The sequence below is a fragment of the Hyperolius riggenbachi genome, chromosome 2, assembly GCF_040937935.1.
Source record: "Hyperolius riggenbachi isolate aHypRig1 chromosome 2, aHypRig1.pri, whole genome shotgun sequence".
Taxonomy (NCBI): Eukaryota; Metazoa; Chordata; class Amphibia; order Anura; family Hyperoliidae; genus Hyperolius; species Hyperolius riggenbachi.
Genome location: NC_090647.1, coordinates 145,259,571 through 145,273,664, shown reverse-complemented (window position 1 = coordinate 145,273,664; position 14,094 = coordinate 145,259,571). Strand labels below are relative to the sequence as shown.

General features: G+C 47.8%; 1 protein-coding gene across 2 annotated transcripts in view; it reads left to right on the top strand.

The window, feature by feature from the left end:
- The first annotated feature begins 3,048 nt into the window (after positions 1 to 3,048).
- Positions 3,049 to 14,094, top strand: part of ANKRD52 (ankyrin repeat domain 52) — a 71,389-nt gene continuing 60,343 nt past the window's right edge. For both annotated transcript variants that reach the window (XM_068267640.1, XM_068267639.1), the window contains exons 1-2: positions 3,049 to 3,237; positions 13,103 to 13,186. In XM_068267640.1, the coding sequence (XP_068123741.1) occupies positions 3,211 to 3,237; positions 13,103 to 13,186 (111 nt within the window). In that variant the 5' untranslated portion in view covers positions 3,049 to 3,210. The remainder of the gene's footprint in view (positions 3,238 to 13,102; positions 13,187 to 14,094) is intronic.

Genomic DNA, 14,094 nt, shown 5'->3' with positions numbered 1-14,094 from the left:
GTGGGCCTGAGGCGGCTGTCGGCTCTGTGTGGGCCTGAGGGGGCTGTCGGCTCTGTGCTGGCTGAGGGGGCTGTCGGCTCTGTGTGGGCCTGAGGGGGCTGTCGGCTCTGTGCTGGCTGAGGGGGCTGTCGGCTCTGTGCTGGCTGAGGGGGCTGTCGGCTCTGTGTGGGCCTGAGGGGGCTGTCGGCTCTGTGTGGGCCTGAGGGGGCTGTCGGCTCTGTGTGGGCCTGAGGGGGCTGTTGGCTCTGTGCTGGCTGAGGGGGCTGTCGGCTCTGTGCTGGCTGAGGGGGCTGTCGGCTCTGTGCTGGCTGAGGGGGCTGTCGGCTCTGTGTGGGCCTGAGGGGGCTGTCGGCTCTGTGTGGGCCTGAGGGGGCTGTCGGCTCTGTGTGGGCCTGAGGGGGCTGTTGGCTCTGTGCTGGCTGAGGGGGCTGTCGGCTCTGTGCTGGCTGAGGGGGCTGTCGGCTCTGTGTGGGCCTGAGGGGGCTGTCGGCTCTGTGTGGGCCTGTCGGCTCTGTGTGGGCCTGAGGGGGTTCCCCGCGGTGTCCTGCGGAGGAGGAGAGGATAGGGTGGTATTGTGCCTTAGTAATTACGCTGAGGATGGAGGCTGCCCGCGGAGGGAGAGGATCGAGTGGTTATAGGCTGAGGACGGAGGGAGAGGATCGGGTGGTATTGTTACAGACCGTTATCCTTGCATTCGGCAAGTAAGTAGTTCTGCGCATACACCCTCGTGTGCGCTGGGATAGTTAGAAAGCCTTGCTCATTGGTTACTGCAGGAACCTTCCTCCAATAGGAATCAGGCTGATTCCTATTGGAGGAAGGTTCCTGCAGTAACCAATTAGCAAGGCTTTCTAACTATCCCAGCGCTACCCGGGGCTGAATACGCAGCACACGAGGGTGTATGCGCAGAACTACTTACTTGCCGAATGCAAGGATAACGGTCTGTAACAATACCACCCGATCCTCTCCCTCCGTCCTCAGCCTATAACCACCCGATCCTCTCCCTCCGCGGGCAGCCTCCATCCTCAGCATATAACCACCCGATCCTCTCCCTCTGCAGGACACCTCCGCGCGGGCCACATAAACAGGCCTCGCGGGCCACAAATGGCCCGCGGGCCGTAGGTTGGGCACAGCTGGTGTAGATGATGCTTAAATTAAACATACCTAGAGGCAGTGTTTTAGGTATCTATTTAGGTATGTTGTTTTGTATAAGGGCAGTACTTTATTGACCAAACTTGCTCATGTGTCCAACATAGGAATAAAGGGGTGCATACTGTTTCGGCGTCGCTCAGTTCGGCACGGTGAGAGCTGAATGACGGCTCTCACCGCTGCCGCTAAACTCCGAGTCAGCGTTAAAAACTATTCCCCCTTCGAGTTGTCGCAACTCGAAAGGAGATGTAATTCGGGGTCTGGCGGCCGCCAGAGCCCCGAATTACCGCTACGCGCCCCACATAGCATTGCTGCTATGGGGCACCCAGTTTCAGCGCTCGGCTCTGAGAGCCGCGGGCCGAAATAAGCTGATCCGAGAATGAAGGCCTTTCTCCAACATTTCAGGATCTCCTCCTTGGCATGGAAGCTCAACACTCGAACTAGCATTTGTTTGTGTTTAGTAAGATTTGTTTCACCAAACCGTCCCAGTAGCAGTAACCCAGGGTCCAAAGCCAATGAGGTCTGAAGCAGGGTGTTGACTATTCCCAGGACACCCCTCCAAAAGGGGACAATTTGTGGGCATAACCAAAAAATGTGTATAAAGCTCCCAAGCTCCACCAAACACCTCCAGCAACAATCCAAACTACCAGCACTCGCTCTGTGCATGCGTTCAGGTTTGAGATAGACCCTATGCAGACATTTAGTTTGCTGTAACTTGTCTCTAGCAGAAACCACCATTGTAGGGAATTCTTTCAGTATTTCGGATCATTCTTCTCTATCTAAATTACAGATATCAGTGAACCGCTTTTGGAAGCATTTACCTAGTTTGGAGTTATTTAGTAGTGTCAATTCATTATAGATGGCAAACATAGTTACATAGTTATTTTGGTTGAAAAAAGACATACGTCCATCGAGTTCAACCAGTATAAAACATTGGGCTGGATTCATTAAATTGCAGAGATACTCTCACACATACACAGCTCATGGTAATATTACGAAGCACATGGTAATATTCCCCGTTGTGAGTGCACATAACTACCGCAAGATATGCTTGTGGCGTGATCTCGGTACTCAGTTGCTGCAGCCTCTACTCTGGTAATGCATGTCAAGCACGCAGTTCAGTCATCTGTCTGAAAGAGGCTTAAAGTGCATGTCACAAAGATCATCATAGGCCATGCTGACAAAAAAGCACACATTGCAATGTAACAGAGCCATACTAAGGGCCTGTACACACTGGCTGCATTGCACTGCGTTTCTGTAATCGCATGCGTTTTTTCAATCACAAAGCCCATCATGAAAATCGGGATGAACTGTACAAAGTGGTGCGATATGATTTTAGGAAATTGTAATCTTAGTGACTGCAGCACTTTTTGAGCACTATGTTTTTTTAGCCAATCACCAATCACAAGAAAAATGCAAACACATTGAAAAACGCAAGCAAAAAATACAAACGCATCGCAAAAACACAAGTGTGCGGTTTCAAAAGGGCCTTTTCCCACTGCTTGTGATCGCACATGCAGCAATTTCCACTTGCCGCCGTTTGTGCCGTAGCCATCGGGAATGAAGTGAGATTGTGATGAGAATTACGCAAGCTGCCAATTGCGTTCAGGGAAAAAAAATGGCGCGCACTAGTGAAAATGAGCACCACGAAGTTGCTCTTGCGATCTGCAAAATTACTGCAATCCACTTCAACGGATCGCAGCTAGCGGAAAAGGGCCCTAATCCAACATGCAAACAGCTGTTTCTGACTCTCATCAGTGCAAGGCATATTGTTTTTGATGACTTGCACTAGCCCTGCGTTTGTTTGTCACGTACTTCCAATGTGTACCGCCTGATGGCACTGTATGGAACATCAAGGAGGATGTGCAGGAGACGCAGAGCTGAGGCAGCGGCAGCAGAGGGCGCTCTGTACACTAGCAGTAGGCGGGCCCTGGCTTCCCGCAGCAATAAGAAAAGGGATCGGAGGATTGAGGTGCAGAGGGGGTGCTCGCAGCCATTTACAGTTACCGTCCTGCGGGGTACACCGCCTAATGACGGGACCTCCATGCTGACTGACCGCAGGACATGGGAGTCCTCGAAATTACTGACCAGGTGAGGCGCGCTGTGTGCGGCAGGCGATTTGCTGCAGGCTGCGGCCTAGTTGGAGGTGCAGGCCTCAGTGTGTGCAGCAATAGGGCCGAGGGTGCGATGTGAAGGGAGAGTGCGGTGCAATGCCAGGAAGCACGCTGCCAGCATAGTTGGTATATAGAGCGCAGTGCCACCGGGGTGTATGCGCGTTGTGACTTCGGGGCGCGTCTCCGGGCCGCCCGGTAATAACCCCCTTTCCCGTGCTTCTTCACTGCATGCTGTAGCGGAGGCTGAGCGCTGGGTGGCGCTGTGTTGTGGCCGCGCACTGTTTATGTAGGGAAGTAGTGCTACGTTTGCCAGGCCTGGGCCTCTGTAGCAGCCGATCACCATCAGTGCTGGCTGCCTCCCCTGTGGGAGCTCGCTGCTGTACCTCTACAGGGCCCGATGCTGCCCCGTGTCACATGCAAGCACCCATCCCCGCATGTCTACTGTGTCCGTGGGAAGCGAGGTGTGGGCCCAGCAGCCTGAGCATCCATGGATGCCATATTGTGCAGCTCAGAAATATGCTGGCACTCCGGAAGCATCACCTGATGTGATCATCATACTTGTCCACATTGATGATTTTCATTTGGATGACTTAATAAATCATGCAGAGGATCAGAATTAATAATTCTTACTGTTATGTCTTGTCATGCATTCTAATAGCGTTGGCATATTTTCGGAAGCACTTTACTCAGAAGGGTGCAAAATCTAAAGGCTGCCATACATGATATTAGATGTATGTTGACCTTGTAAATTATTTCCCTAACGGGAAATCAGAGGAGTAATTTTCTCTTCCTTGCAGCATGCCATTGATACTTCATTTTTATACAGCTTTCAGTGGAAATACAGTTGAATACAATTTGGAAAGCTATCACTGCTAACAAATCTGTGCAGCTGTAAATTGTGCACTGCATCAATTCCTAAAGATGCAAGTGATTCAGACTTGGTTTCTACTTGGTGCAAAAATCTAACCATTGGGTACATTTTTGCAAGCTCTGCTCAGCACAGGAAGCGGATCCTATTGCTGAAATGGTGTTAAAAATATGGATTGGCAAATGGATGCAAAGTTAGAACTTGCTCTAGTTTTTCTGAATGGGTTGATGCCAGATGTGTTGCCATAGCCCCCTATAGTGCAACTTAACCTCCTGTGAATGCCATATAAAAATGTAGTGGACACTTAACTGTCCACTCTGTGCCAAATGGAGCTGCCGATTAGGAACCAAGCCTAATAAAAAAAAGACCCCCTTCATTTATTTATTTATTTTTAGCAATTTTCATTAAATATTTAGATTTAAAGAGGAGCTGTCAGCCAGATTATCTCAGAAAAAAAAAACACAGATAAATACTTGCTTTACTTACATATGTATTACACTGTCCACGGTTTGATTTTTCTACAGTGTTAAAAAAAAAACTAGCATTTCCCATTTTAAGTGTCCTATCTATTTTGAAGCCAAGCTTGATGTCATTTCCTCCTGTAGTCTTCTCTGCCTGATTGTGTATGCCTCCATTATAGAAAGTGCATTGTCTCAGCATGAGAAATACTGGCCAATCCTAAGAGGAACAGAGGTGTGGTAGGGGAAAACAGGAGGGAGAAAGGCTTCAGCCAATTAGGCTGCATTAGTTAAGTCTTAGGGGGAAGTAGAGCAGCAATAAAAAACAACCCAGCATGCCCTGCAACTTCTTTTTTTGTGTTGTACCAAATAAGTCAGGTAAACTGGGGAATGATCATTTATCAACAAGAAAAGTAATAGTGATTTTTAACTTTTTGTATTACCTGGTTAGCATCCTTTTTACTTGATTACCAGATTTTTTATTTATATGCCCCCCAAAAATTGAGGCCCCTATTAAGTTTGTTTCATGTTGTATGAAATATAATTTGTGTTGTAACAGGAAAAAAATTATACATACCTGGGGCTTCCTCCAGGCTGATCAGCCCCTGGCTGGCCTTCTGCGCAGCCTGTATCCTCCGCAATTTGTCCCGGAAAGTTGTCCGGGGCATACTGCGCATGCTCGGCCCTTTCACACCAAGTCCACTGCCATGCAACAGACAATATCATTGTGATATTGTCGATAAAATACAATAGGAAGTTGGTGCGGAAACGACCATTTGACATTGTGTTTTGAGTATTCTTTCAAAGTGTGTACAGGTGTCTCTTAGCTTATTAGTAATGCTGGACGAGTACTTTTAAAACAGCGCAGGAAATTTGGGCGCAGCCGGCACCACCATAGGCTGTAATTGGAATTACGTCTGTAGCAGAGCACAGTGAGTACCTTAGGAAGACTGAGCTTAATTTGTCCACCAACAATAGCTGGAACATGAATTACATCATTCCCTAATCCCTACTGACCTGGAGGGGGAATAGTGATTAATGCCGCCTGGACTTGTGTGAGAGCAGGGTAAGCCGTATATTGGCTTTATCCTGCGCCCAAGTCTCCCAGTGGCGTATTCATAGTAATGCATGCTGGAAAGCCTTGGTGAGTTATTGTTGTCTAAAGCCTTGTATTTCGTATAAAATTTACCATCCTTAGCATATCTAAGAAGTCAGTTTGGTGTTAAAGGAGTTATCAAGCTAAATGAAGAAAATAAGCGTTACTTACCCGGGGCTTCCTCCAGCCCCCAAGCTCCCAGCATGCCCCTTGCCACAGCTTTGCACGCAGCTGTTTGCCGCAGCTCCGTCCCGGTCCCGGCAATGACGTCAGGTCGGCCTGGACTGCGTCTGTGCGAGCGGCGCTGTCAATCACCACTACGTGGAGAGGACTGCGCAGGCACAGAACTACTGCGCCTGCGCAGTCCGCACCGGTCCACGTGGCGGTGATTGACAGCGCCGCTCGTGCAGGCGCAGAACAGGCCTCACGTCATCGCCGGGGTCTAGGACGGAGCTGCTGCTGAAAATTGATCGACATTTTCTTGTCTGCCCGGAGGAGGTAAGTCCACCACTACCTCCTCACTTTAAACGTTTTAGATCTTTTTATCCTTCTGGCGCCTTTGTATCCATACCACATTATACTTATCCACCCTTGGTGGAGGGGTGTTGCCCCTTTTTTCCTTAATCTACAGAGAGCGACTTCTTAATCCTGAGTGGGGACAGGTCTAGTCTCCCCACCTGCCTATACAGTGGTTGCCTATGTGGTAACCCTGACTTGTGAGTATCAGGGCTGTGGAGTCAGTACAAAAATCTTCCAACTCCTACTCCTCCGTTTATGAAACCTCCCACTCCGGGGACCCAAAATGACTCCCACTCCTTAGTCTACTTACCAGGGCTGTGGATTTTGTACAAAAATCATCTGACTCCGGGTACCCAGAATTACTCCGACTCCACAACCCTGGTGAGTATACTGCATTTACTCCAATTACCAGTGCATACTACACTATAGTGGGCTCTCGGTGTCCCCCTTTTTTTTTTTTTTTTTTCCTATTTTAATTTTTGCCGTGCACATCTCCACATTGCCATGCCATTGTTTTGTATCTACTTTAAACACACTAGTTGCCATTGAGTAGGAGACAAATTCCATCAGTATCTGCCCAGCTACAGTATCATGAACCAGGTACTCCTGTTCTCAGGACATCATCCATTCAGGGCTGTGAAGTCGGTACAAAAATCATCCAACTCCTCAGTTTATGAAAACGCCGACTCCAGGTACCCAAAATTACTCCGACTCCTCGATTTCGACGCCTTAGAATTTTTACAAAGGATATGGATTTGGTACAAAAATCCAGGGCTGTGGAGTCCGTATAAAAATTATCCGACTTCAACTCCAACTCCTCAATTTATAAAACCACCGACTCCAGGTACCCTAAATTACTCTGACTCCTTAAAGGGAACCTGAAGCAAGGAAAATTATTTAAAGCAAACCTATGACGTTGCTGTAAATGAATATTACGGTACATACTAACCTCACCGTCAGTTCCTCTCAAAGCCTCACCATTTTCTTCTTACAGTGATCCCTTCCAATTCTGGCAATATTTTGTCAGAACTGAAATATACCAGTTGCTGTCAGTTATATATTAGCAGCTGTCAGTTAAAACTGAATGTGCAAGGTAATGTCCATGTTTCCCTATGGCTCAAGTGGCTGAATACAGTTCAACAATGTGCTGACCGGGAAGCTGTTAGGGTGTAATGGCCATTTTTAAAATGGAGGACGGAGAAATCCATTGATGGGAAGCAGGAGAGGAGAAAGAGATTGAGTAGACTACACAGGATGTAAGTATGACCTGTGTATGGTTATTTTGACTTTTTATTTTCAGTTCAGGTTCTCTTTTTAAAGGACTTCCGAGGCCAAATAAAAAAAAAAAAAAAAGTTAAATGCCTGCATCATATTTGAAGGCACGGAGGACGCCGTCTGCACTCTCTGTGCCGCTCCGCCGCATGAGCTGGCCGCGGCTGCGCAGTCCGCATAGCAGCGAGTGCGGCTGAACAGCTGCACTTGCGGCTATGCGAACTGCGCAGCCGTAGCCAGCTCATGCACCCATGTTTGTAGAGGCAGGAGAGCCCGGCGACCCTGGGCGTGAGGTCGGGAGCCGGCCTGGGGGGCTATTGAGCTGCGGGGACCCGGCGGAAGGCGCAGACGGCGTCCTCTGTGCCTTCAAATATGATGCAGGTATTTAACTTTTTTTTTTCTATTTGGCCTCGGAAGACCTTTAAGGTGAACCTTAACTCAAACAAAAAAGTTTCACTTACCAGGGGCATCTACCAGCCCCCCGCAGCCATCCTGTGCCCTCGCAGTCACTCACGGCTCCTCCGGTCCCCCGCCGTCGGCTAGTTTTGTTTTTGCTGACTCAGAGTTGGCAGGCTGCCACGCGTACCTTTACACACGTTCCCGCTGGTGCAGGATGCTATATCGTGGACGGCAACGTGTATCTTTAGACGCACAACGCGTATAAAGATACGTGTTGCTGTCCGCGATGGCGTCCTGCACCTGCGGGAACGTGTGTAAAGGTGCGCGTGGCAGCCTGCCAACTCAGTCAGCAAAAATCAAACTAGCTGACGGTGGGGGACCGGAGGAGACGTGAGTGACTGCGAGGGGCTGGTAGATGCCCCAGGTAAGTGAAACTCATATTATTTTGTTTGTTTGTGTTAAGGTTCCCAGGGCTGTGCATTTGGTACAAAAATCATCCAACGCCTCAGTTTATGAAACCGACTCCAGGTACCCAAAATTGCTCTGACTCCAACTCCTCAGTCCTCCATACATTGTCATGAAATATCAGCAGTGAATATAGTGTGCTATATTGCTCTCCACTGCCAAAGTTGTGATTTCTGCACTTCTCTGCAACTACAGGCTGTTCTTCTCCCACTTACCTTCTGTCTTTAAAGGATACCCCAACTGAAATGTGACATAATGAGATAGACATGTGTATGTACAGTGCCTAGCACACAGATAACTATGCTGTGTTCCTTTTTTTCTTTCTCTGCCTGAAAGAGTTAAATATCAGGTATGTAAGTGGCTGACTCAGTCCTGACTCAGACAGGAAGTGACTACAGTGTGACCCTCACTGATAAGAAATTCCCCTTTTTTACCTCTTTCTTGCTCTCAGAAGCCATTTTCTGCTAGGAAAGTGTTTTATAGTTGAAATTTCAGTGAGGGCCACACTGTGGTCACTTCCTGTCTGAGTCAGGACTGAGTCAGCCACTTGCATACCTGATATTTAACTCTTTCAGGCAGAGAAAGAAAAAAAGGAACACAGCATAGTTATCTGTGTGCTAGGCACTGTACTTACACATGTCTATCTCATCTCACATTTCAGTTGGGGTGTCCTTTAAAGGGAAGGTTCACGGTGGCTGTTAAAAAAATAAAAATGCCCATCCACTTACCTGGGGCTTCCTCCAGCCCGTGGCAGCCAGGACGTGCCCTCGGCGCCGCTCCGCAGGCTCCCGGTGGCCGACCCGGCCAGGCCTGCTGCCAGGTCGGGCTCTTCTGCGTTTCAAAATGCGCCTCACGGGGGCGCGCTGACGTCATCGGACGTCCTCCGGGCTGTTCTGCGCAGGCGCAGAACTACTGCGCCTGCGCAGTACAGCCCGGAGGACGTCCGATGATGTCAGCGCGCCCCCGTGAGGCGCATTTTGAAACGCAGAAGAGCCCGGCCTAGCCAGGTCGGGTCGGCCACCGGAGGGGACCGGGAGCCTGCGGAGCGGCGCCGAGGGCACGTCCTGGCTGCCACGGGCTGGAGGAAGCCCCAGGTAAGTGGATGGGCATTTTTATTTTTTTAACAGCCACCGTGAACCTTCCCTTTTATAAAGCGAAGCTGAATAGTCCACAGTCACGCTGCTTAAAGAGAATCCGAGGTGGGTTTGAAGAATATTATCTGCATACAGAGGCTGGATCTGCCTATACAGCCCAGCCTCTGTTGCTATCCCAAACCCCCCTAAGGTCCCCCTGCACTCTGCAATCCCTCATAAATCACAGCAACGCTGCTGACACACAGCTTGTCAGAGCTGGCTGTGTTTATCTCTATACTGTCAGTCTGCTGCTCTCCCCGCCTCCTGCAGAACTCCAGTCCCCGCCTGCATCCCTTCCCTCCCTGCTGATTGGAGGGAAGGGACGGGGGCAGGGACCGGAGCTATGCAGGAGGCGGAGGAGCAGCTGAGACTGACACTACAGATGTAAACACAGCCTCACAGCATGGCTGTGATTTATGAGGGATTGCAGAGTGCAGGGGGACCTTAGCGGGGTTTGGGATAGCAACAGAGGTTTGGCTGTATAGGCAGATCCAGCCTCTGTATGCAGATAACATTCTTTAAACACACCTCGGGTTCTCTTTAAGCTTATTTGAACTTTGACACAGGGCAGGTCATTTTTAATCCAGTACAGCCAGTTCATATTCTGAAAACAAAGAAATTGATGCTCTGCTGATTTCACAGCTTTTTCAGACACTACTTTGATGTAGCAATAAGAGAGAAATAGACTGGCACTAGTTGCGGGTAGGGAGGTCATAGGGTAACCTGGATACTGTACTCCATCTTGCAGCGTGCTCCCGGGAACAGACAGTGTGGTATGCAATGAGGAGAAAGACGAGGCACTGAAGCAATGCAAAATGTACCTTTAATCCACGGTTCGACACAGCGGGGTGTACAGTGTGGGTGAGGGGAGGCCTGACAGCTGTTTCGCTTAGAAAAGCTTCTTCAGAGGCACGTGGTAAAGAACCTTTACCTGCACTGTCTGATGTTACCTTTTGCTTATTGCACAGCAGTGCATCATGGTAAAACGCTGCTGCATGCCTTTACACAGTGCTTTTTCATTCATGGTCACTGAATGGGATCAGCACTGCAATGGACAGCAAGGTCTGGGACCCACTAACAGTGATTGTTCTGAGTGCTTGTGATTTGAAAAGCTCTTGCTAACGTAATGCCATAGGTGTGATCCCACTTGAGGGATGTGATTTCTTAAAAAAAAAAAAAAAAAAAAAAAATACATTAGCAAGCGCTTTACAAATCACAAGTGCTTAGAAAAGCCCTGCTAGTGGGATCCAGGCCCAACACAGATACTGCATGTTGATGTATAAATTAATATGGTTTGTATTTATATAGTGCCAACATAAATGCACAACCACCAGTGTTGTATTGTGTAAACATGAGGCATCAGTCTATTTGCTTAGAGATAAAGAGGCTGTAGATTACGCAGCCACACTGCCAATACATCAAAAAAGACACGACACTCAGCTGTATGCAGCGACAAGCTGTATTGGAGCAAGCGATAACACATGTTTCGGGCGGAGCCCTTCATCAGGTGTACCGCCCACCATCAACACAGAGCATTAAATACCCCACACCCAGGAAGTGACATCTAAAAATTCAAAAAAGTGTATACAACCAATCAGGGAACTACACGTGCATGTCTACCCTGACAAATCTGAATAAACATGAGTGTATAAACATATCAAAAATTCATAACTATTACATAATATTGCACAATATTATAAAATGAGTCAAGGACTTATCTAACAGAAGCATCAAGTCCGTTATTCCTCTGTGGAGTCCCCCCTGTAAAAAAAATTCACAAAAAGCAGGTAAGATTATTGTTCTCATTAAGGCCCCTAGGAGAGACACAATCGAATCTCCATATCCATTTAGCTTCACGTTGTAAAAGCAACTTGTCTCTATTGCCACCCCTCTTAAGCGGCGGAATGGAATCAATAATAAACCACCTCAGTTGTGACACAGCATGCCCAGCCTGTACAAAATGCCTAGCTACAGGAGTGTCATAATTCGCTTTGCCTGCGGCATGATTGGTGATAGCCTGTTTGTGCTGTTGAATCCTGCATTTAGCCATGCGTCTGGTCTTACCGATGTAGACCAGACCGCATGGACATTTCAGGCCATACACCACAAAAGTCGTGTAACAAAAATAACGGTTCGTAATAAACATTTTTTGACCGGTTCGAGGATGTAAAACATAATTGCCTTTTATAATTGAACTACAACAATTGCAGTTTAGGCAAGGAAATGTACCACGTCGCGTTGGAGCTGCTACATCTTGCGTCATTTTCCGTATATCCGAGTCACACACAGTATCACCAATCGATCTGCCCTTTTTGTAAGCAAACAATGGTGGTTGTTCAAGCAACCTACCATACTCACTGTCTAACTGTAAGGCCCCGTTCACATCACAAACGCGGATGGCCATGCGTGCGGAACGCATACGAAGGCACGCCATCCGCGTTTGTGTGCGTTGCGTGGCTGATCCCATTACTGAAAAGTGAATGGGACAGCCATGCGTTTTTACAAAAAATGCATGCAGCATGCGTTCCCGGACCGCACAGGTCCGGAACGCATGCAGTGTGAACATCAGACATTGCACTCTATGCAATGTCTGATGTCGTGCGTGTCGGCCACCTGCACGCGTTTCCAAAACGCGGCTGGAAACGCGTGCAGTGTGAACGGGGCCTAAGACAGACCAGTGTTTGCGGATTATACCCCTGATCTGATCTGACTGATGGCAAAAGGTAGTTACAAACGGAATACGATCATTTGATCGTCTACTGGTTTTCCTGCTTGCCTGTCTAACCTGTCCCTGTCCAAAAGTCTAACCTCCGAGCAAGTTTTACTCAAAGACTCAACATCATAACCTCTTGCTTTAAATTTTTCAATCAATGTATTGGAGGCTTTGTCATAATCAGCTAAGGACGAACAGATCCGTTTGGCTCTTAAGAATTGGCCTTTAGGGATCCCCCTCTTTACACAATTAGCATGGAAACTGTCCGTCCTCAGAAGATTATTTCGTTCAGTAGGTTTTGAGAACAATTTTGTCAACAAAGAACTCCCCTCGTGACAAATAAACACATCCAAATAATTCACAGCAGTATTGGAAATTTCTGCAGTAAATTTGTCGGATGGAAAACATTGGCCGCATCAACCATAGATCCGAATCGTTCAGGCGTGCTCTGCCACAATATCAAAATATCGTCAACAAAGCGGTAATACGCGAGAATATCTCGAACGTACTCCGCGTTGTCCATGAACAGCGTCTTCTCAAGGCTGGCCATAAACAAATTTGCCACTGAGGGTCCAACCGGGGAACCCATACTTGTACCTTGTAGCTGAAAATAGAACTCCTCATCAAATCTAAAGTAATTGCAGCTGCAGAGCCCATATCCCTACATAGTCACTTCTTAACTTTCATTTTTTATTTTATTTATTTATTTTTGAACTAGTTAAATGGTGATGCTTAATTTGTTATATTTGTGATCTCTGCCCTGTTGAGCCTTTCATATTACATTTGCACTGTAAATTTCTGTGGTTATGCGGTTCCTTTTGAAATCTCGACAGGTTATTGTATCTGCATGGCGTAACCTTTAACTAGTTAAGCAATAAAGTTTCTTCCCTAATGTAAATATTTTCTTCTTTTTCTGTAGCATCCACTGGTCCAAGCAATATTCAATCGCAACGTAGATGAAGTAAAATTGCTTTTGAGGCAAAAAGAAAATGTCAACATTTTGGTAAGTGGGACCTAGTCTTTCCATGGCCCTGCCTACCTCCTCTGTGCTGCTGCGGAGGTTAATTCCTTGCACGTCATCCCCAATGTGTGGTATAAGAAAAAGTTACAGAAAATAGCAGTGTGACAAATAGTTTATTGTAGTAAGAAGCAAGTGCAGGTTATGTTACACGTGCATTTATAATGACCTACAGGATGGGAGAATTGTTAAAGGACACCTGAAGGGGGAGGGGTTATGGAGGCTGCCATATTTCCTTTTCAGCAATGCACATTACCTGGCTGTCCTGCTGATCCCCTGCCTCTAATCTTTTTAGCCATAGACTCTGAACAAGCATGCAGATCACATGTCTGACTGGATTAGCTGCGTGCTTATTTCAGGTGTGTGATCCAGATACTACTGCAGCCAAAGAAATTGGCAGGTCTGCCAGGCAACTGGTTTTGCTTAACGTCCTTGCGACTGCCTAACGCCAATTGGCGGTCGCAAGGTGGCTCCCCCAGGACCGCCTAACGCTGGAAAGCGTCAAGTCCTGAGGGAGGAGATTAGCGGGGATCGTTTGTGCGGATGCGCGCGCATCTCCGCTTTGTCAACAGTTGTTGGCAGACTTTTACTTGTACAGCGCTGCGATCTACTACAGTTCTGTACTGGGACAGCACTGTCACTCGGCTGTCCTGTGGAGCGGCTCACAGAGTGATAGCTCTCACAGGCTGCTGCCTATGAGAGACTTATCACAGGGATTGGCTTTCGGGGGGAGGGAGGGGGAGGAAGTAATTTAAAGGAAATTACGTTTTTTAATTAAAAAAATTAAAAATATTAATGGCAGCCCACCAACACAAATCTCTGTTGGTGGGAAGAAAAGGAAGGGGGGGGGGATCCACTTGTGTGCTAAGTTGTATGGCTCTGCAGCGAGCTGT